The sequence below is a fragment of the Hyperoodon ampullatus genome (assembly GCF_949752795.1).
Source record: "Hyperoodon ampullatus genome assembly, chromosome: 9".
Classification (NCBI taxonomy): Eukaryota; Metazoa; Chordata; class Mammalia; order Artiodactyla; family Ziphiidae; genus Hyperoodon; species Hyperoodon ampullatus.
The window spans coordinates 94,031,298-94,052,189 of record NC_136922.1 but is presented as its reverse complement, the minus strand read 5'-3'; the positions used below and the strand labels follow the sequence as shown (position 1 = coordinate 94,052,189).

Genomic DNA, 20,892 nt, shown 5'->3' with positions numbered 1-20,892 from the left:
AAGCTTCCTGCTCTGCTTTGCGAATCCTGAGTTCAGTCTTTGAAACTTCGCCCAGGTGAGTCTGGACTCTTGAGTGGATCTGCCCTGTTGAGGTGGGTGGGTGTGGCCAAGGTTGGCTTCTTAATAGCAGTCCTCCACTGCCCCAGGTGCAAAATTGCTGCTGCTTCTTAGCTGATTGTTTCCAAACTGCCTACACCCTGCTTCCCTCTGCTTCCTCCCAGGCTAGAGTTAGATTTTTCACCCTGTGTTCTCAAAAGCAATGGTTCTAATGTGATCATACACAAAAATCACCTGAGGGGCTGACTAAAACGGCACATCTCAGACAACCTGGGAAGTGTGAACACTGATGGGATATTTGATAATAAGGAATTATTGTTGAATTTTAGGTGTGACCATAGTATTGTGTGTGTGTGTGTGTACAACATATACACGGAAGAATCCTTATCTTTTGAATATTTTGATATGCAAATATTTTGAAAGAAAAATGTGATGTATGAGATTTGCTTCAAAATAGCCCAGAGTGGGTAGGAGAAGTGGGTGCGGATTAGATGATACAAAATTCAACAACTGTTGCTGCTGACCGGTGTGTACATGGGGGGTTCTTATACTATCCTCTGTACTTGTGCAGATGCTTGAAATTTTCCATAACAAAGTGTAGAGAAACAAAAAGCACGCTCCTCATTCTAGGGTACATTTTCCAGGCACCCGGGGCCTCCGTGAGGGATCTGCTCACCTCCCAACGTGAACTCCGGTGGCCCCTGCAGAGAAACACATCTAATTGGCTCACTCTTTTGCCCCGCACCCCTCCACCAGATAAATGGGAAAGACAGCAAACCTCAGTCAGAAAAGAATAAATCTCTCGACTGGCTCCGTCTCTTTACCTGGGCCACCTGGAAGCTGAATTTTAGCCATAGGCTATATAGATGGATTTGTTTGTCTATTCTCCTTTGAAAGTAAGTGTTTTTGAAATTGTTGGTAAGGTAGTGAGTGTGTGTGTGTTTGTTTGTTTTCCCAAAACCATTTTTAAATGTTATTTCATTTCTCCACCGAAAAGGAGTGTTTTGATGTGCGCAGTAGATACGCAGGAAGTTGTCTCTGGGGCCCTTCTGAGGGCTCGAGCAACCTCTTCCCAAACCCTCCGCTCGCTGGGGGGTAGGTTTCTTCCTTAGGGAAGAAAGTCACTGCTTCCTGGTGGGGCCCCAAGGTCATGGCCGAGGGCACAGGTGGGGCGGGGAGAGGGAGGGGGTTTGAGCAGGGCCGGCCGGCGGGGCAGGTTTGTCTTCGCCCCGGACAGGTCGGTGTTGGTACAACAGAGCCGCCTCCCGGCCTCTGCGGGCGCCCGGGGAGGAGAAGCCGCAGGAGGGGCTCGGCCGTCGCCGCAGGGAGGTCGCCTGCGGAGTCCCCGGCCGGGCTGGTCCCATCCGGCCCGCCGCTCGCCAGCCCGACACACCCGGCCCGCGCTGCCTGCTCGGGGTCCGGCGAAGGAAGCCGCGGGAGACTCGCGCCCAGGACCTGCTCGGACAAGGCTGGGTAGGAAGGAAGGGTCTCTACCTTGTGCTCTTTGGTCTGCAAGAAGCTAATGTCTTCCGTCTCTTTTCTATGGAAACATTGCCGTACTTACCAGAATGGGCAGGATGAAAAATTCATTCATCTCGGTGTCAAAAGGCAAAAATGGAAAACCAGACTCTGCATTCTGGAGGGAGGGATGAGGGTTAGCCTCTAGTCCATAAATCGGGAAACGTTTTTTGAGCACCTTCTTTGGCATTGAGCTAGACTGGTGATGGAGTGAAAAACAGAGTTCTGACCTCATGGATTTTTCTGGTTAGTGGGCAAAACAGACACTAAGCAAGTAATTGCAGATGATTATATTCTGGGAGGAATATATAGGAGGGGGCTGAGTTCACTGGGAGTGCTGGGGATGGGAAAGCTTATGGGGGAAGAGGATCCTGACACCCAGAGCGAGGAATGACTGGAGTATGCCTGGTGCGGGGAATGCAGGGTGGGGAGGAAGCAGTTGAGGTTCTAAATCTAGGGTAAGAAGGAGAAATTCTGTGAAGCTGGAGGGGAAGGCCGAGGCCGGAGATGCACGCAGCCCTTCGTTGGCTACGTCAAGGGTTTTAGACTTTATCCTGTGGGAAAATGGGACAATGGAAGGATTAAAACAGGAAGGATAAACCCAGTGTCTGGCAAATAGTAGATTATATATTATAAAATGATAAGGAAAAGGGACTCCCTCTGGGATGTGTGACAGTTCTTCCAAAAGGTTGGACTTCGAGGAAGACAATTTGGCTTGGCAGCAATAGGGTAGTCTATTGGGTCCTGGATGAGAATGGATTCTAGGTGAATATCCTTTTTCCTTATAGAGGACATACAGATTTTTTTTTTTTTTAATTCCTGCTGACTGCACAGGGTTCTGTTGTATCAGTTGAATCATTCCCCTGTTGATGGATATCTAGGTTAGGTCTATTTATTATAATTAGTATACACAATGTTATCAGAAACATCCTTGTGAGTCTATTTCCCCATACATCTCCAAGTTCATCTGGGTGAAGAGCAGTGGAAATCTTGGGTCAAGGATATGAGTAATATAAAGTTTGGTAGATATTGACAAATTGCTCTCTAAAAAGCTGTACAAATGTAACACTTCAAGTATTAAGTGTATGAAAATGCCTGCTTCCCCATACCCTCCACAAACGTGAGTTTTTAATCATATCTTTTAATCTTTTGCCAATCTGATAGGTGGTGAAAAGTGCTACCTTGTTTTTGTTAATATTTTTAAAATCAGGAGCGATTCCTGTTGCATTTTTTAGTTCTGTTGGGTTTTAATTTGACGCAACTAAAACCAGTTTTCATCCTAAGGTTTTCACCCATTTGTTACCTCAAATACCTTTGTCTCCTGCAGACCAAGGCTGGGTCAAGATGGCGTCCATATTCCGAAGTGAGGAGATGTGTTTGTCACAGCTCTTCCTCCAGGTTGAGGCTGCATATTGCTGTGTAGCTGAGCTTGGAGAGCTTGGATTGGTTCAGTTCAAAGATGTAAGTACTGCATTCTTTGGAGACCAGAAGAAGGTGGAGTTTCCACTTCTTGGTAGTGAACAAAGTTCAGGGAGAAGAGCCCTGGGCTGGAATAGATGGAATTCGGTGTTTCTAGTTCTTCTGGCTAGGATTTGCGATAACACTGGGCAAACATGTTCTCCCTTCCTCCCTATGTGTCTCCTCTATAGGAATGTTTTGAAACTCTAATCACAAAGATGGCACTGTATTTTATTTTCTGATGTACCATCTTCAAAACATTTGATATATCCAATGGGCACATGGATTACCAACCTTGTTCTCAGGGCAGAAACCAATTCTTCCTGACTAGTTAGCCTGAGGAAAAAGTATCCTGGAGTCCACAGTCTCTGCAGAGTGACATTCTTGGGCTAGACTGTTTCTTTTTTTTTTTTCTTCCAGTTTTATTGAGATATAATTGACCTATAACTCTGTGTAAGTTTAAGGTGTACGGCATAATGGTTTGACTTTCATACATCATGAAATGATGACCACAATAAGTTTAGTGAACATCCATTATCTCCTGTAGATACGAAATTAAATAGAAAAAAATTTTTTTTCCTTGTGATGAGAACTCAGGATTTGCTCTCTTAACTTTCATATATAACGTACAGCAGTGTTAGTTATAATTTACCATGTTGTGCATTACATCCCTAGTACTTGTTTATCTTATAGTGGGAAGTTTGTACCTTTTGGCTATCTTCATCCAATTTCTCCATTCCCTCACCCCCCACCTCTGGTAACCACAGATCTGATCTCTTTTTCTTTGAGTTGGTTTGTTTTTGAAGTATAATTGACCTACACTTATGACTATGTTAGTACCCGGTATACAGTGATACCAGGATATTGATATTTCTTTTCATTTCAAAATGATCACCATGAGAAGTCTGTTAACCATCTGTCACCATTGGACTGTTTTGAGTATGATGTTGGGTTATCATTTCCCAGAGGCAGTTTAGATCCTCAAAAAAATCTTTTGAATCCAATTTAGAAAATTGAACTCTATTTTCTCACTAAGGTCAGGGTCAAAAGTAAGCCCTGCAGAGAAGGGTCATGTCTTGTTCTTTGTGGCCCTAGTTCCTAGCTCAGGACCTGATATGGGGCAGTTCCTCAATAACATTTATTGGGCTGAGCTGTGAAGTCACCACCACAAGGACGCTGACTTTTTGTTGAAGACAGGGATACATTGCAGGGAGCTGTGCAGTTTTCAAGGTCCTGTCATATGCATGACTCCATTGAGGAATTCAAGGCAATTTGGATAGTCAGTGCAGCTAAAAATAAGGAAACCTTAGCTACAAGAGGACTCTTAGAAGTATAAGGAGGCCAGAGCTTAAGGCATTTGGGGAGTTGAGTGTGAGAACATCAAGGTGTGTTTTGCCTGGAACTCTCCTGTCTTGTGCACAGAAGTATCTAGTCCTAAGATGATTCTAGCAACATTCTCCAGCATTTAAAAAATAATAATAAAATAACCAAAGTGAATATGTTGGCAGCAGTTGCTACTAATGTGTGCTTTGTGGTTTCATGTGCCTTGTGGTTTCTTCCCCCCGCCTAGTTAAATGTGAATGAGAGCCGCTTCCAAAGGAAATTTGTGAATGAAGTCAGAAGGTGTGAATCGCTGGAGAGAATCCTCCGTGAGCCAATTTTCTGCTTGCTGTCTAAAAGTGAACTGGAAGGGAGGGAAATGGTTTGCAGGGCTGATGTCCTGTAATATGCCCCTATTTGTAATGCTACTCTAGGTGATTCTGGAGATGGGTCGGGGAGGTTAGAGATGGGATCCAGGTGCTGTGGCAGGTCCCCAGGGCAATTCAGGCAGCTGAGCTGGGAAAGGCACCTGTCCTGCTTGACCTCGTTTTGTAGGTATGAGAAAGTACAATCACCTCGGGCTCTCTGATGGGGTTTTGTCCCTCAGGTTTTCTGGAAGATCAGATGCAAAATGAGATTGAGATTCAGGTGCCTGAGAAGTCCCCATCGACCCCTCTCCCACGGGAGATGATTACCCTGGAGGTAGGTTCTTTTGCGACTTTACTGAGGACAGTCCCGAAGTCTGTCTCCTGGGGACTCTGCAAGCCTCTCATGGGTCCTTTACCCCATTGCTGAAGGCGGGGAGGCGGATTTATGTGTTGGTCTACGTTTCAGTGTTACTCCCCCAGGAAAATCCCGTGGTGCAATTTTTAGAGTCACTCTCCCTGATCCAGGAGAGAGCTCTCTTTCTCAATGTAGCCCTAGAGAAGCTCACCCCACTTCGAGGAGTGGTTTCCTTTTTTGTGTGTGTGTGGTACGCGGGCCTCTCACTGCAGTGGCCTCTCCCGTGGTGGAGCACAGGCTCCGGACGCGCAGGCTCAGCGACCATGGCTCACGGGCCCAGCCGCTCCGCGGCATGTGGGATCCTCCCGGACCGGGGCGCGAACCCGTGTCCCCTGCATCGGCAGGCGGACTCTCAACCACTGCGCCACCAGGGAAGCCCGAGTGGTTTCCTTTGGGACATAAGATTCTTACAGGTAGCAAAGTTTTGTCTATATGATGCCACTGAACAGACCTTACGCTGGCACGGGGGATGTTTTCTTTTTTTCTTTCTTCTTTTTTAAAACGACAGTCGTCATGCTGTACATTACATTCGCAGGACTTGTAACTGGAAGTTCGCGCCTTTTGATCCTCTTCACCCATTTCACCCACCCCCGCCACCCCGCCTCTGGCATCCGCCAATCTATTCTCTGTATCTCTGAGTTTAGTTTCTTTTTTAGGCTCCACATTCTACATGTAAGTGAGATCATACAGTATTTGTCTTTCTCAGCCTGACTCAGCTCACTTAGCAGAATGCCCTCAAGGTACATCCATGTCTCAAATGGCAGGATTTCCTTCCCTTTTTTTATGGCTGAATAATATTCCTTTGTGTATATATACCACATATTCTTTATCCACGTATCTGTTGGTGGACACTTGTGTTTTTCCATGTCTTGGCTATTGTTAATTCTGCAGTGAACGTGGGGATGTCGATATCTTTTTAAGATAGTGATTTCATTTCCTTTGGATAAATACCCAGAAGTGGAATTGCTGGATCCAATGGGTTGTTTCCTAATTATGTGTCTGGTGGGAAATAGCTGATGCATTTGTTCCAGTCTGGATTGAGGCCTCTCCTCAGACTGGCTCCTGAGGTCAAGTGTGAGAAGACAGCAGTTTTCTTTAGCCAAGGTCACTGTGGCCGGTGGGGCCCTTCCTCTTTCTTTCCCCTTTCTGTCTAGTTGCTTTATAAAACACTGAGTACCTGCCACGCACAGGGCACCTTAGAGAGAAGTGAAACATGGCCTTGCCCTCTAGGAGCCCTCTAGAGCAGGTGGTGGAGAAGGCAGGGTGAGGCAGAGGGAGAGGATGCTAAAAGGTAGGCAGAGCCAGATCCCAGAAGGCCCTGTAGATCTTTTTTAAAAAATAAATTTATTTATTTAGTGGCTGCGTTGGGTCTTTGTTGCTGCGCGCGGGCTTTCTCTAGTTGCGGTGCGCGGGGGCTACTCTTCGTCGTGGTACGCGGGCTTTTCACTGCGGTGGCTTCCCTTGTTGTGGAGCACGGGCTCTGGGCGCGCGGGCTTCAGTAGTTGTGGCACACGGATTCAGTAGTTGTGGCTCGCGGGCTCTAGAGCGCAGGCTCCGTCGTTGTGGCTGTGGCGCACGGGCTTAGTTGCTCCGAGGCATGTGGGATCTTCCCGGGCCAGGGATCGAACCTGTGTCTCCTGCATTGGCAGGCAGATTCTTAACCACTGTGCCGCCAGGGAAGTCCCAGCCCTGTAGATCTTGATTAAAAAAAAATTGGACTTTTTATTGTCAGAGGAGGAAGGGCTCCCTAAGGGAGGCGTGCGGGTAAGGAGGAGCTTCACTGAGTTGAACCTTATCTCTGGCTGGGTTTTCTCGTTTGTTTTTTGTTTTCTTTTAAGATAACTTAAAATTCTTGAAATTGTTGAAGCCATCAGTAGTACAAATCTAGATCCTCTAACAGAAATATGAGACTGGCAACTCCCCTAGAAAATATTTTGGATCTTGTCTTATTAAAATCTGGATATTTTGGGAGACCGTTTTTAATCCATATGAATAGGATTTCCATAAAATCATCTCCAGTTTCAGTCTTATCACTAGTCGTCTCATACCAGCCCTGTTAATTAACAGCTCCCCTCCCCCTCACCTTCCTAAACACCTAGAGCTGATCTTGTGGACTGTGAGATATCCTAATGGCTCATGTTTTTACCATAATCTTTTTTTTTTTAATTGACGTATGGTTGATTTACAATGTTGTGTTAGTTTCTGGTGTACAGCAAAGTGATTCAGTTATACATATACACATATATATTCCTTTTCAGGTTCTTTTCCATAATAGGTTATTAGAAGACATTGTTCCCTGTGCTATGTAGTACGACTTTGTTGTTTATCTGTTTTATATATGGTAGTGTGTATCTGTTCATCTCAAATTCCTAATGTATCCCTCCTCCCCTGCCTGACTCACTTCACTTAGTATGATAATCTCTAGGTCCATCCATGTTGCTGCAAAATCACTCTAATCTTATTTCTGAGTTTTGGCAGAAGTTTTCCTAGTTTTCCAACTTCTTAACAATTTCATTCTTTTTTTTTTTTTACAATGTTGTGTTAGTTTCTGGCATTCAGCAAAGTGGCTCAGTTATCCATATGTATAATCTTTTTCATCCACTTTTCGTTCCAGTCCATTCTGCCTCCCTACCGCCAGCCTAATTTTTGTCATGGTGTCGCTCTATCTTGTCACTTCCCTGCTTGAGAATGTACGATGGTTCCCTTCTTGCCTATGTCAGGCCCATCCTGGCAGCAAAGCCCGTTCTCCTCAGCCCTGTCCTACCTCTCAAGTCCTCCACTGTCCTCGGGCAGGTCCCTTGATTGTATACTCTTACACGATATTGAGGATCCCAAAGAGCTTTATTTATGAGGGTTATATTTACTGATATTACTGCATTAGGAACTAAAACTGAAAAAAAGCAAAATATTTATTACAGTGGGCCCCCTACATACGAACCTTCAAGTTGCAAACTTTCAAAGATGCGAACGTGCATCTGGTTCCAGCAAAGAACCAGAACCTGTGCCATCAGCGTTAGGCGTGAGTGAAATTGCAGCTTGCCCTCCGTCTACTGTTGCTGACAATCCTTCAGCTCTACCATCTCCCACCTCCTCTCCCTCCTCCAGTCAGTAACTCTTTTGGCCTGTTCACTCGATGCCAGCCTCTGTATGCCAGCTGTTGTACTGTACAGTTGTACCTTTCAAAGTACTGTACTGTAAGATTAAGAATTTTTTTTTGTGTGTGTGTGTTTGTTTTTCATGTATTATTTGTGTGAAAAGTATTATAAACCTATTACAATACAGTACTACATAGCCGATGTGTTGTTAGTTGAGTACCTAGGTTAATTTTGTTGGACTTACAAACGCGCTCTTGGAACAGAACTTGTTGGTAAGTAGGTAGGTGACTTACTGTAACTCATTTAAAAATAACAATATCTCATTACATGTTAACATTTTTTTAACGAAAAATAATTGTATTTTCCAAAACAAAAACTTTAGTGAAAAGAGTGATGTTGTTTGCAAATTTCTTAAATGCATGGCTTAATAGAAGACTGACTTCTCGTGTCCTGCTTTGAATCTGTTGGGATATGTTATTCTCATTGAAGTATGTAGAGAGAATTCAGCCTTGCACAATAGGTAGTTGGAAAAGGGAGGAGAATTTTAATAGCCTTTTCAAATAATTGCAGATATTCTTTGATATTACATTGACACTTGACACGCATGGAGACTCTTGCTTTTGTTAAACAGGTAACAAGTATTTTTATTTCCAAATTGACATTGGTTATATGTTTTAGACAGGAGCTTAAAAAATCACGGCATCCCAATGAGTTTGTTGTGGGCTGACTGGTTGGTTTGAAACTGTACACATTTGTAATAATAACCAGTTAGATAAGGGGCAGTCAGATGTGTGCCAGCAGTCTTTGCTCAGCATTTTCCTTCTAGATACTATTTATTGTAAAGATGAAATTAAAACAACGTGTGCTTATGAGAGTAATATCTGTCTTACCATTGATCATGGGGATTGGTTAATTGATTCAGCTGATCTGGCAGTGACTTGAGTGTTCCTCCCACATTACTAGAAAGGAGAATCCTGGCAATAGTACACAGTGGCTTGGGCCCTTGCCTTGTAGAATTTCTAAAGAGGTTTTCATAGCAATCCTAGAGGGAATAATAATTCAGGAAATAAAATCTACCCACAAATCTACCATCTCAGCATAAACGGCCTTAATTTTTCTGTTTTTATTCTTGCCAGCTGTATTTTTTATAACTACGTATCCATAATATACATTATAGTTTTCTACTTTTCCATTTACTATCATGTTGTAAACCACTTCTTAGATACTGCGTAGTTCTCCAAAAAATATATATATATTTTTCGGTACGCGGGCCTCTCACTGCTGTGGCCTCTCCTGTTGTGGAGCACAGGCTCCGGACACGCAGGCTCAGCGGCCATGGCTCACGGGCCCAGCCGCTCCGCGGCATGTGGGATCCTCCCAGACCGGGGCATGAACCCGTGTCCCCTGCGTCGGCAGGCGGACTCTCAACCACTGTGTCACCAGGGAAGCCCTCTCCAAAATATTTTTAATGGCAACATTACTTTTAATGGAATCATTAAATGGATAGAGCAGATGGTTAAGAAATGAGGATTTCGGGGCTTCCCTGGTGGCACAGTGGTTGAGAGTCCGCCTGCCAATGCGGGGGACATGGGTTCGAGCCCTGGTCCGGGAGGATCCCACATGCTGCGGAGCAACTGGGCCCATGAGCCACAACTACTGAGCCTGCGCTCTGGAGCCCATGAGCCGCAACTGCTGAGCCCGCGTGCCACAACTACTGAAGCCTGCGTGCAGTAACGAAGACCCAACGCAGCCAAAAATAAATAAATAAATAAATTTATTTTTTAAAAGAAAAGAAATGAGGATTTCATTTTTTCCCCCAACTTGTGCCACCTATAGTCAGTGTTCAAAATTCAGGGTAGTGATTGTTTTTGAGAGGGGAAGGAATGGGATGCAATTGAAGCTGGGTGACCAGTGTGTGGGTTCATTGTGTAGTCTCCCTACTAAAGTATGTTTGAAAAATGTTAAATATTCAATTTTGTCTGATATTAAGGTGCTTTTTTAGAAGATAGGAACTAACATTTTCATGGATATCTTTTTATTTTTTGTTTGTTTAATTTCTTTGGTAAGGGTGTCTCTTAGATGGATTTTTAAAACATCTAGCATGATACTGTCAGTCTTTTAATAGATGACCTTAATCCATTTTCATGTATTGTGATTACTGAGTTACTGGCTCTTTGTTATACCATTCCTTTGGTTTTTTTCTCCCCTTTCCTGCCTTTCTGTAATACCCTTCAACCCTTTTCACCCTTCTCTTGGGTTGAAAGCTATAGATTATAGTTAAGCTTAACATCTGGAGATACATGCTTAGTAAATTTTTCCCATAAAATCTGCTGCTGGTTCAATGCTCCTTCCTTTGTGGATTATATGTCTTTTTTCCCCCTGATGGCCTTTAAGGTTTTGTCTTTGTTCTATAGTTTCACTACAATGTGTTTAAGTATGGATTTATTTGTAATTGTTTTTATTAAATAATTGGTGTATTAGGATTTTTAGAAAATAACATGTATGGTACAAAGAATAATGATATAGCAAATATCAAGTGTCACCACCCTGTATAAGATGAAAAGTGACCACAGTGATGCTCTTAAAGCCCTCTGTGTGCCCCTCATCGCCCCTCCCCTCCTCCCTTGGAGATAATCACTACCTGAGTTTTGTATTTTTCATGTTTCTGAAATAAATTCATTTTCACTGCTGGGTAGTGTTTCTTTTATTTAATGTACCACATTTTATCCATTCTATTGTTGATGGATATTGGATGAATGAGAAATGAGCTTTCATATTTTAACATTATTTGCTAAATCTCAAATTGTGTCCAGTAGAGAGTTGATCCTCAACTGTTGGATTTTTTTTTTAATACTTATTTATTTGGTTGCACTGGGTCCTGGTTGCAGCTTGAGGGCTCCTTAGTTGTGGCATGCAAACTCTTAGTTGTGGCATGCATGCAGGATCTAGTTCCCTGACCAGGGATCGAACCCAGGCCCTCTGCATTGGGAGTGCAGAGTCTTAACCACTACACCACCAGGGAAGTCCCTACTCACCTATTAGATTTTGAATTTCAGTAGCTGTATGTTATTACATTTTTAAGATTTCTAAGTAGTTCTTTTTTAATACTTCCTGTTCTTTCATTTTATGACATGTTTGTTTAGTAATTTCTTGTTTTACTTTTTAGTGGAAGTAATACCTTTGTTTATCTCTTCGAACATTCAAAACTCTTTCAGACTATTCTGTAAAAATAATTCCACCCACTGCGATTTTGTGTTCTGGTTGTTGATTTTGTTGGTGACTTTTCCTATCATTAGACTTCTTCATGAGCCATATTCTTTTTGTAGCCTCACTTGAGAGGGAGATTGGTTTCTTCTTCGTTTTTGTCATCTTGCCTTCTGTGCTCACCCTTCTCTGTGTTGCCTTTTTCACTTGCTTGTACCTGGTTCTCCAGGCCCCCCCAACTCAGAACTGGTGGTTTCTCTTCTTATATTTTATGAGAAAATATATTTTGTATTTTATCACTACAATGTATTTGGGGCAGAAGGAATTCTCAACATGTAAATTTACTCCAGCTTCACCATTCAGTGTTTAAAATGGGGGAAGAGACGTGATTTGCTGAAATGCCTTCACTTCCTCATGCAGCTAACGTCCCTTCCCCCAGATTGTTTTCTGATCCCCCCCATTTGATGAGAGAACTCCTGTGAGTGGCTTTACTTACAGCTCTACAATCTTGCTGAGTTTGATTGAACAGGCCTCTCAACTTCAAGCTACCTTGTGATGCACTGAATACCGCTTTGATATTTAGTTATCCGTTACCGTTAATGTACAGTAAGTGTCATAGTGCTTTCTGCCTGGCTTACTTTCTTTTCCCTCCTGCTTAGACTGCTCTAGAAAAACTGGAAGGAGAGTTACAGGAAGCCAATCAGAACTATCAGGCTTTGAAGAAAAGCTTCCTAGAACTGACTGAATTCAAACATCTCCTGAAGAAAACCCAGGACTTCTTTGAGGTTGTAATTTGGGAACTATTCAAGGGCCTTTTCCTCCAGAACCTCAAATTTCCATATTGACAACTGGCTGGTTTGGAATATGAATAAATTGTGCTGTTTCTGTCACATGGCTGGGCTGAGGGGGAGGGGGAGGGTTAGGGTGGCATGTGGTACTGGTTGAAATGAATGCAAAAATATTAAGATGCTCACTAAAAAGTGTGTGCCCCAAATGGCCCAGACAGAAGTGGAAGTCAGAAAAAAGCACAAGTTAGTTTGAGCAGATTTGGGATTTTGGTAGGAAGAGACTGGGGAAGCTTTTTGATCTGGCAAGGAGCACTCCGCCTTTTTTTTTTTTTTTTTTTTGACACACACATAAATCTTTATTTAAAACAGAAAAATAGATCAGGTCTAAGCAGTCTACCTTTTGAATTCTAACTATTTGTGGACAATTGAAATATCATTAAAAGCAGACAAAACCATGAGGTGTGGTTTTAAGGTAGTCTAGATACATTTAAATGAAAACAGTGATTCTTTGACTTTCAGACGGAAACCAATTTAGCTGATGATTTCTTTATGGAAGATACTTCTGGTCTCCTGGAGTTAAGACCTACACCTGCATACATGAGTGGAAAGCTGGGGTTAGTGAAACTCCCTGCTCTGAAGGTTATGTGTAGATGGCTCCCTGGTCCGTAGCTCAGTGCCTGGCGTGTGGTACATTTCCCTGAGTGAGTGAATGAATGAATGGACAAATAGCGACTGGCATGAGGACTCTTTCACACGACTGTAAGGCCTCCATCCAGTAATAAACCCAAGTCTAACCTGACCAGGTTAGTAGAGTTGCAGGTAGTGTTACCTTGTTTATGGTGATACTGACCTTCTTGAGTCTGAAGAGTGCGATGTGTGTATTGTCTCCACATGGGAAGGATGTAGTGATAATTGTTTAGATGGGGTTTCACAACTGTTCCCTGACTTTGGAACAAGGCTATGGGATACATGTTTTTTTTTCCCTTGTCTCTGAAATACTGTTTTGGTAATAAAATAGATTTGGTGTGTGAAGTTTGAGTGTAATTAGCGATGAGGTAGTTATGCAATCGTGTCTTCCACAAGTAGAGGTAATAGGATGTGATAATACCCACCAAAATGTGTGGTGATTCAAAATCGTGGGATTTCATTCAGTGTCCAAGTAAAACTGATGAAAGTGAGTTTTAGAATTCTAGTTTTTTATTCAATAGGTACTTGGGGGCCTGCTATTTGAGGCACTAGACATTGAATTTGAAATGGCAAGGAAAATATGTATTGAAAATATTTGATCAGAAGGTAATGCAGAATCAATGTACATTTAAAGTAACAGGCCAGTGAAAGTAACCATTCTAAAGTTCATTTGAAAAGTTCGGATCAGAAATTATCTAGATACCTAGATGATTGTAAAAGCAGAGATGTATAGAAATCAATATATATGTTTCAGTTTTAGTACCTTATTTGTATAAACTCATAGAGACCATTGTTGAGCAGATTGAACACTTGCTCCCTTTAGCTACAATGCTATAATGAATGGTCTATCATATTTTTAATTGCAAATAAGTGAATGTATAGTATTGGGATGATTAAGGAAACCCGGACATGTCAAAGGAAACAGGAGGTCAAAAGGGACTTGGGGAAAGTTGGGGCTGGGATCCAGAGTGGCCTTGTGGCCCCTGCCCATCAGGGCGATGTCCTTACCTCCTGCTCAGAGGGAAGGTGGTCCTCCACCTTGTGATTGCACATCTTCCTATCCTACAGGGGCTTCTCCCTGCACCCCGCTCCCTGTGCCTCAGTAATATGTTCTCTTCTGACTGCCCAGGTTCACGGCTGGTGTGGTCAACCGGGAGAGGATGGCTTCCTTTGAGAGGCTGCTGTGGCGAATTTGCCGAGGAAACATCTACTTAAAGTTCAGTGAGATGGACACAGTTCTGGAAGATCCTGTTACAGTGGGTATCTCAGGCTGCAGGAAATGTTTTCTGAAATTTTCTGTAGCCCCACCAGAAGGTTCTCTCAAACACTGAGTCTTTAGCTCTATGAAGCTAATATCTATTTCCTTTTTTTCTCCTTTCTTTTCTTTTTTCCTCCCCAACCCCTCCTTTTAAAAAATACCCATGAAAGGACTGAGTCTTGTTAACACCTCGTAAGTGTTCATTCCTCCAAATACCGTAGCTATACCAGTTCCTGGAAACTTAGCTGTAGTAGTGTCAGGTGGAATGGCAGCTGTGTCTTCATCACAAAGCACTGAGAACTGATTTAGGTCAGTGCGTCCCAAGCTCCAGTGTTCATGGGAGCATGAGATCTTGTTCAGTGTATCGACAGATTCTGATTCAGTGGGTGGTGGTGCCCGGGAACCCGAATTTCTAATCAGCTTGCAGTTAGTTGCTGGAAGTCAATGGGCCACACACTTCGAACGAAGATTTTGAGGGTCCCCTTCACTGAGTGCCACACGGTTATCGCTACTAATTCTGTAGGGTATGCTTCCTCCACCCTTCCGGTTAGTATTTAAATCCACTTACTTTTTTGTGTGTGTGTGGTACGTGGACCTCTCACTGTTGTGGCCTCTCCTGTTGCGGAGCACAGGCTCCGGACGCGCAGGCTCAGCGGCCATGGCTCATGGGCCCAGCCGCTCCACGGCATGTGGGATCTTCCTGGACCGGGGCACGAACCCGTGTCCTCTGCATCGGCAGGCGGACTCTCAACCACTGCGCTGCCAGGGAAGCCCCACTTACTTTTTAATTCCAAGAAGCTGGGCTTATTTCTAAAAGAGTCATAATCTTGTCTAGAGTGAGGCTAAAAAATGTAATTTTAAGTTTTATTTCATGGAAAACAACTTCATTGTTAAAACACATACAATTTAAAATAAGAAAAAAAAAAAGACATTCTAATGTCTTTATTTTTTTCTTGTCCTCTTTCTCTCTAGTCCATAGCCGTAGGCAGGTGTAATTTAATATGGTTGTAGTAATAACATGGAAATCATTTTTTTTGGCCTTCTCTTGATTTTAGATAATATAAATGCCCTCCTGTATTACTATGTGCCATTTATAAATATTATTTTAAAATTCGACATTGAATCATTACTTTTCACAATCATGTTTTGACATGGGATAGTCGTGGTGGTAGAGAGAGTCTTTACAAAGTAAGATGACTTTAGCCTGATGACATTGAAGATCACTGAACAGATAGCATGAGATCAGAATGGATTCCTGGTTCTGGTGGATCAAGAGACAAGAAGATCTGAGAGATTCAGCAAAGGACTAGGGGTGAACTCCATGGTTGAAGGAACCTTTGTTCCTTCAAATAATGTAAAGCAGGCAGTTCCCCAAATCCTGAAATACTCCTTCCCTGCTCCCATGAGCAACTACCAAAGAGACAGTTCGTTCTGATATTATTTTCAATTGGTGCCTCATATTTCCATTGAGTTGATGTGACACTAACTGTCTATTATTAGACACTTTATTTCCAATTTTTCTCCAGAATATAGACACTATGATAAGCATCTTCATGCATGTGGATTTTTATTTTGAACTATTTCCTTGGTATGAATTCAGGAAATAGGATTGCTGGCTTAAAGGGTGTGAGCATTTTCATGACCCTTGATAGGTCCTGACAAATGGCTTTTCAGTGGGGTCGTACCTGATTCCAAAGATACATGATACCTGAGTGGTGTGTGATGAGTGCGTTGCATTTGTTACCACTTTTCCAACAATGGGTTTCATTTTGCCTTTACCCCCCATCCCAAACTAAATAAGAGTAAAACAGCACATTTCTATGCTTACAGTAAAAGTTGAACATTTCCATATATTCTTGTGAAATGCATATTTTTTCCTTTCTTGTAAAATGTCAAACTTGGACTTTTAAATTGCATTTAATCAGGGTTCTTACGGGCACACAGTGAGTGTGTGAGTCCAACATGAGACCTGGCTCTACCTTTGTTAAATATCAAACACCCACTCCCCCCTGAAATTTAAATGTTGTGTATGAGTTAACTCTGGTGAGCTAGGTCAGCTATTTTTATTTTAAGCCTTGCAATATCCTGGCCCTTCTCTTCTGGATGTTTTCTTAACACATCTCTTAAGCACAGGGCTTAGAGCTGAACACAAGGCTCAGCTGTGATCCAAATAGTGTAGCAAACAGCAAGGTGGTCCCTTTAAGGCTGTATCAGCCTTCCTGGGGGCCCCACCCAGCCTGCCTCAGTGGCCTTGCCCTCAACCATCATGAGTTATGAACTTGAATCAACTGGGAGAAGTTTAAGTTTTCCAATTTTAAATTTAGAAGATTTAAAAATTTTCTAAAACTATATTTTTTACTGTTTTGTTTTTCCAGAGAGAAGAAATTAAAAAGAATATATTCATCATATTTTATCAAGGAGAGCAGCTCAGGCAGAAAATCAAGAAGATTTGTGATGGGTAAGTGGCTATTAAGGGCTCTTTTCATCAGCAATTTGGGTCAGCATTAGGCCAGGGTGTGTGCAATACATTGAATACAATACGTAGAACCTAGGGGAAGGTGGTCATCTAACCAAAGTGGGCGAATGATGGGTTAGCGGAAAAGGATGTGCAGAATGCTTCTTGGCAATAACCCATGTGTGTCCTTTGACATGTATGAAACACAGGTTTCGAGCCACCATATACCCCTGCCCAGAGCCGGCGTCGGAGCGCAGAGAGATGCTGGATGGTGTCAACATGAGGCTGGAAGATTTAATCACTGTGAGTGAGGCGTTCGGGCTGGTGACCTGAGCGGGGGCTGCCGATAGGCCACATCTGCCATTTCCTTATAAGTCCTGTCTCCCAGGGCCCTTGCTCCAAGGCTGGCTGGAATGTCTGCTATGCTCTTCTGGCTGTTGTGGCAGAAGGGTTCATAATTAGGAAACAGTGTTCACTAAGCTCACGGTGATGATTCTGCATGTCAGTGATGCTTTGCCTGGACTTAGAATTAACCACAGCCCTGGTCAACCTGCAGGTGCCCACCCCAGTCTGATAAAAGGAGCCTTTTATTGCCAGACTGGCCTAGGCCGCATCTGTGATATAACTCACTAGCCAATTAAGTCGACCAGCCAGTCTTGCTGATTCTTTTCCCACGGAATTGCCCAGTTGTGGGAGCCAAGCAATTAATTCTGTCAAGACAGTGAGTCTAGTTTCACATATGAACACGCCCCCAATTCATATCCTCTTGTCGAATCTGTCATCACCTAGGATGGCTCTCAACACATATGATTTTCTTCAATAAGCTTTGCAAGTAATCACTGAAAGGAGCTGGGCCTACATCAAATCGCCTATTCCAGATCAGCCCTGTCCAATAGAACTCTCTGTGGTGGTGAAAATATTATATAACCTGCAAGTCCAGTGCGATAGCCATGGACCACATGTGACCACTGAGCACTTGAAACGTGGCTAGTGCAACTGGGGGATGGGATTTTTATTTGTATAAAATGCGGCTGCTATACTGGTCAGCACAGTTCTAGGTCTTCAATGAGTATCTTTAGAAATTAGGTGTGTGTGTTTTTCGAAGCTCCTAGGCTAACAAACATCTTTATCTTCCCAGAAAAAGCTGTGTTTAATTGTTCTAATCCTCTCTGTTCCCTCTTTGTCACTTGTCAGGGAGACTGTGGTTCCCTGAAGCAATTAATTACCCTTGAAGTCCTTTCCCCCCAAATACTCTGCTGGATTTTATGAAAACTGCATGAGGAGAATGGAAGTTATGCTAAACTTACATTTCGGATGACTTGAGCAGCCCCGTAGAGGTTACTGAAGAGGGTTTCTGTGTTGTATCACCAGAACAAAAACTAATTCCACTAAATAAATTCTGTGGGGGCCAAATTGCCTATTCATTCCTTCATTCATTAATTCATTTGTCATTTATTGGAGAGGTTATGTATGTAAGGCATTTTGATAGGTATATTTGTTTCCTATTGCTGCTATAACATGTTACCACAAACTGCGAGGCTTAAAACAACAGAAATTTATTCTCTCACAGTTCTGAGGTGAAAAGTCTGAAATCAAGGTGTCAGCAGAGCCAGGCTTCCTCTGAACGCACTAGGAAATGATCCTTCCTTGCCTGTTCTCCTATGGTTTGAGTGTTTGTATTGCCCCAAAATTTGAATGTCAAAAACCTAATGCCCAAGGTGATGGTGTTGGGAGGTGGGACCTTCGGTGAGGGTGGAGTCCTCGTGGATGGGATTAGTGTCCTTCTAAAAAAGACCCCAGAGAGCTTGCTTGCCCTTTCTGCCATGTGAAGTTAGAATTTGAGGTCTGCAACCCAGAAGAGGGCCTTCACCCAACCGTGCTGGCATTCTGATCTCAGACTTCCAGCTTCCAGAACTGTGAAAACTTTCTGTTGTTCATAAGGCACCCAGTCTATGGTATTTCATTATAGCTGCCCGAATTGACTAAGGCACCTTCCTAACCTCTGGCGGTTGTCAGCAGTCCTTGATGGTCCTTGCTTTGTAGATGCATCACTCTGGTCTCTGCCTGCATCACACATATCTTCCCTGTGTGCCTCCATGTCCAAATTTCTTATAAAAACACCAGTCATACTGGAATAGCGCCCACCCTACTCCTCATCTTATGATCTCATTTTAACTCGATTATATCTGCAAAGACCCCATTTCCAAATAAGATCACATTCACAGTTACCAGGGGTTAGTACTTCAGCATATCTTCTGGGAAGGACACATTTCAATACATTGCAATAGTACTATAAGGAATTTAGAAGAAAAGGAAGATATAGTCCGTGCCTGAGGGTTTTACCCTCTAGTGGGGGACATAAACTGCTCGTGAGAGTTAAAGGCCGGGTGAGAGCTGCAGGCCAGAAGAGGGGCCAGGAGCAGAGGACGCCTCCGTGGCCGATGAGCCTCCATTGTTGCCACACTGTCCGGCATCTCCATGAGTGCCCCTTGTTTTGCTGTTGGTATTTTTTGCCCAGGTCATAACACAGACAGAGTCTCACCGTCAGCACCTCCTGCAAGAAGCAGCTGCCAACTGGCACTCCTGGGTCATCAAAGTGCACAAGATGAAGGCTGTTTACCACATTCTGAACATGTGCAACATCGACGTCACCCAGCAGTGCATCATCGCTGAGATCTGGTTCCCGGTGGCAGACGCTGTGCGCATCAGGAGGGCACTGGAGCAAGGCATGGTGCGTGGCGCGCGGAGCAGGAGGCGGGTGGTCAACGTCCAGCCTGAGCAGCCTCTCTGCCGGGCACTCAGCTTGTCAGCCTCCTAAGTCAAGCGAACCTCACCTGGTGGGATTGTCTCCTTTATCTTTGCGCCTTCGGTCCTTATCCAGGGCGTGGGCGCATGTCAGAAGCTCCCGCTCTTCTCAGCGTTTGATAAACATGCAACATTTCTTTGATCTTAGCGAGTGTGTACTGGGCACTGATGTGCCGTCACTCTGCTAGTTATACCTGTAGATACCACCTTTGTCTAGCCGGAAAGACAAATAACCAGGCACCTGCAATAACAGCCAGAACGCAGGGAGTGGATTGCTCCCTTGTGCCAGCCGCTGTGCTGAGCACTCAGCGCACCTTTTGTAACTCTCACCACGCTCTTGAGTCATCCCTCTAGGTGTTCACTGTGCCCCAGGAACTGACCTAGGGCTGTGCTGGCAGAACAAAGCCCTGCTCTGATAGACTTTCTCAAAAGGGAGATAGACAGCAGGCTTGTCCCTAACTAATGTGATTTCAGGCAGTGATGCATGGTGAATGGGAAGTAAAGCAGGGGGAAAGTGAAGAGTGTGGGGAGTGAGGGGCCTGTCCGATCACCTATTCACCCCATTGGTAAAGAAGGGACCCTCTGCCCTAAATATCACAAGGTGGCCAAACACACGACGCCTGATACTGGACAGATGAGGTTGGCCACAGTTTATTAGTCACATATACTCACAGCCCAGGGGAGGACACTGCACGTCACACAGGACCACATGGAGGTTGCACTTGGGACCTGCACTTGGGAGCAGAATGAATCAGCAGAATGAATCAGCAGGAGCTATAGGGGAGGCAGGCTTTATAGTGACAGGAGGATAGGGGGACCCCTGTTTCCATGGGAGAATGTGATTATTAGCTTGTTTGAATGATCTTCTGGGGCGGCAGGGAGGTGAAACTCATCAGGTTGAAGCCTGGGCAGTGTGCCGTTGGTCTGGCTGCTGGGAGAACTGGCTAGGTGGGGAGCCTTTCCTGTTAAGTGGGTGGCATAGCTGGTGGGGGCAGAGGAACGCATGGCTTGGCCTTTGGGGCCCTGAAGCTTTAGGCATTTCTAACACCGTGCTAGGGCTGTTGGGGAGAAGGCCCCTCTGAGCAGCTGGCACTGGAGCAGACTTTCCTGCACGTCATGGGAAGATGAGGCAGGGTGGGAGGAAGAGCTTTCGGGCTGAAGGGTCTGAAGGGACCCAACCTGGAGGTCGGGTTGGATGAGGAGATAGGAGCTATCTTTATCCCCTCTGTACGGATGAGGAAACCGAGGCACAGAGAGTGGAAGTAACTTGACCCCGGTCCTGTAGCCAGGAGGTAGGATTTGAATGTCCCCACATCGTGGTCCAGTAACTACCCAAACGGGGCACTTACACAGAGCGTTTCACCCAGACTGGCAGGGGCAGCTGCTTCCCAGGGGAGTGCACGGGCTGAGCCGTGGAAGGGCGGTCGGTGGGCAGGTGGAGGGAGGTGGGGTGGCCAGTGGTTG

The 20,892-nt window shown here is 44.1% G+C and overlaps 1 protein-coding gene across 1 annotated transcript in view; it reads left to right on the top strand.

Moving 5' to 3' along the window:
- Positions 1–2,919: 2,919 nt before the first annotated feature.
- Positions 2,920–20,892, top strand: part of ATP6V0A4 (ATPase H+ transporting V0 subunit a4) — a gene marked incomplete at both ends in the record, with an annotated part of 46,790 nt that continues 28,817 nt past the window's right edge. The window contains 9 exons of the mRNA XM_079711591.1: positions 2,920–3,036; positions 4,604–4,682; positions 4,961–5,055; positions 12,095–12,220; positions 12,743–12,837; positions 14,040–14,166; positions 16,544–16,626; positions 16,833–16,926; positions 19,142–19,354. Coding sequence (XP_079567717.1) covers positions 2,920–3,036; positions 4,604–4,682; positions 4,961–5,055; positions 12,095–12,220; positions 12,743–12,837; positions 14,040–14,166; positions 16,544–16,626; positions 16,833–16,926; positions 19,142–19,354 — 1,029 coding nt within the window. The remainder of the gene's footprint in view (positions 3,037–4,603; positions 4,683–4,960; positions 5,056–12,094; positions 12,221–12,742; positions 12,838–14,039; positions 14,167–16,543; positions 16,627–16,832; positions 16,927–19,141; positions 19,355–20,892) is intronic.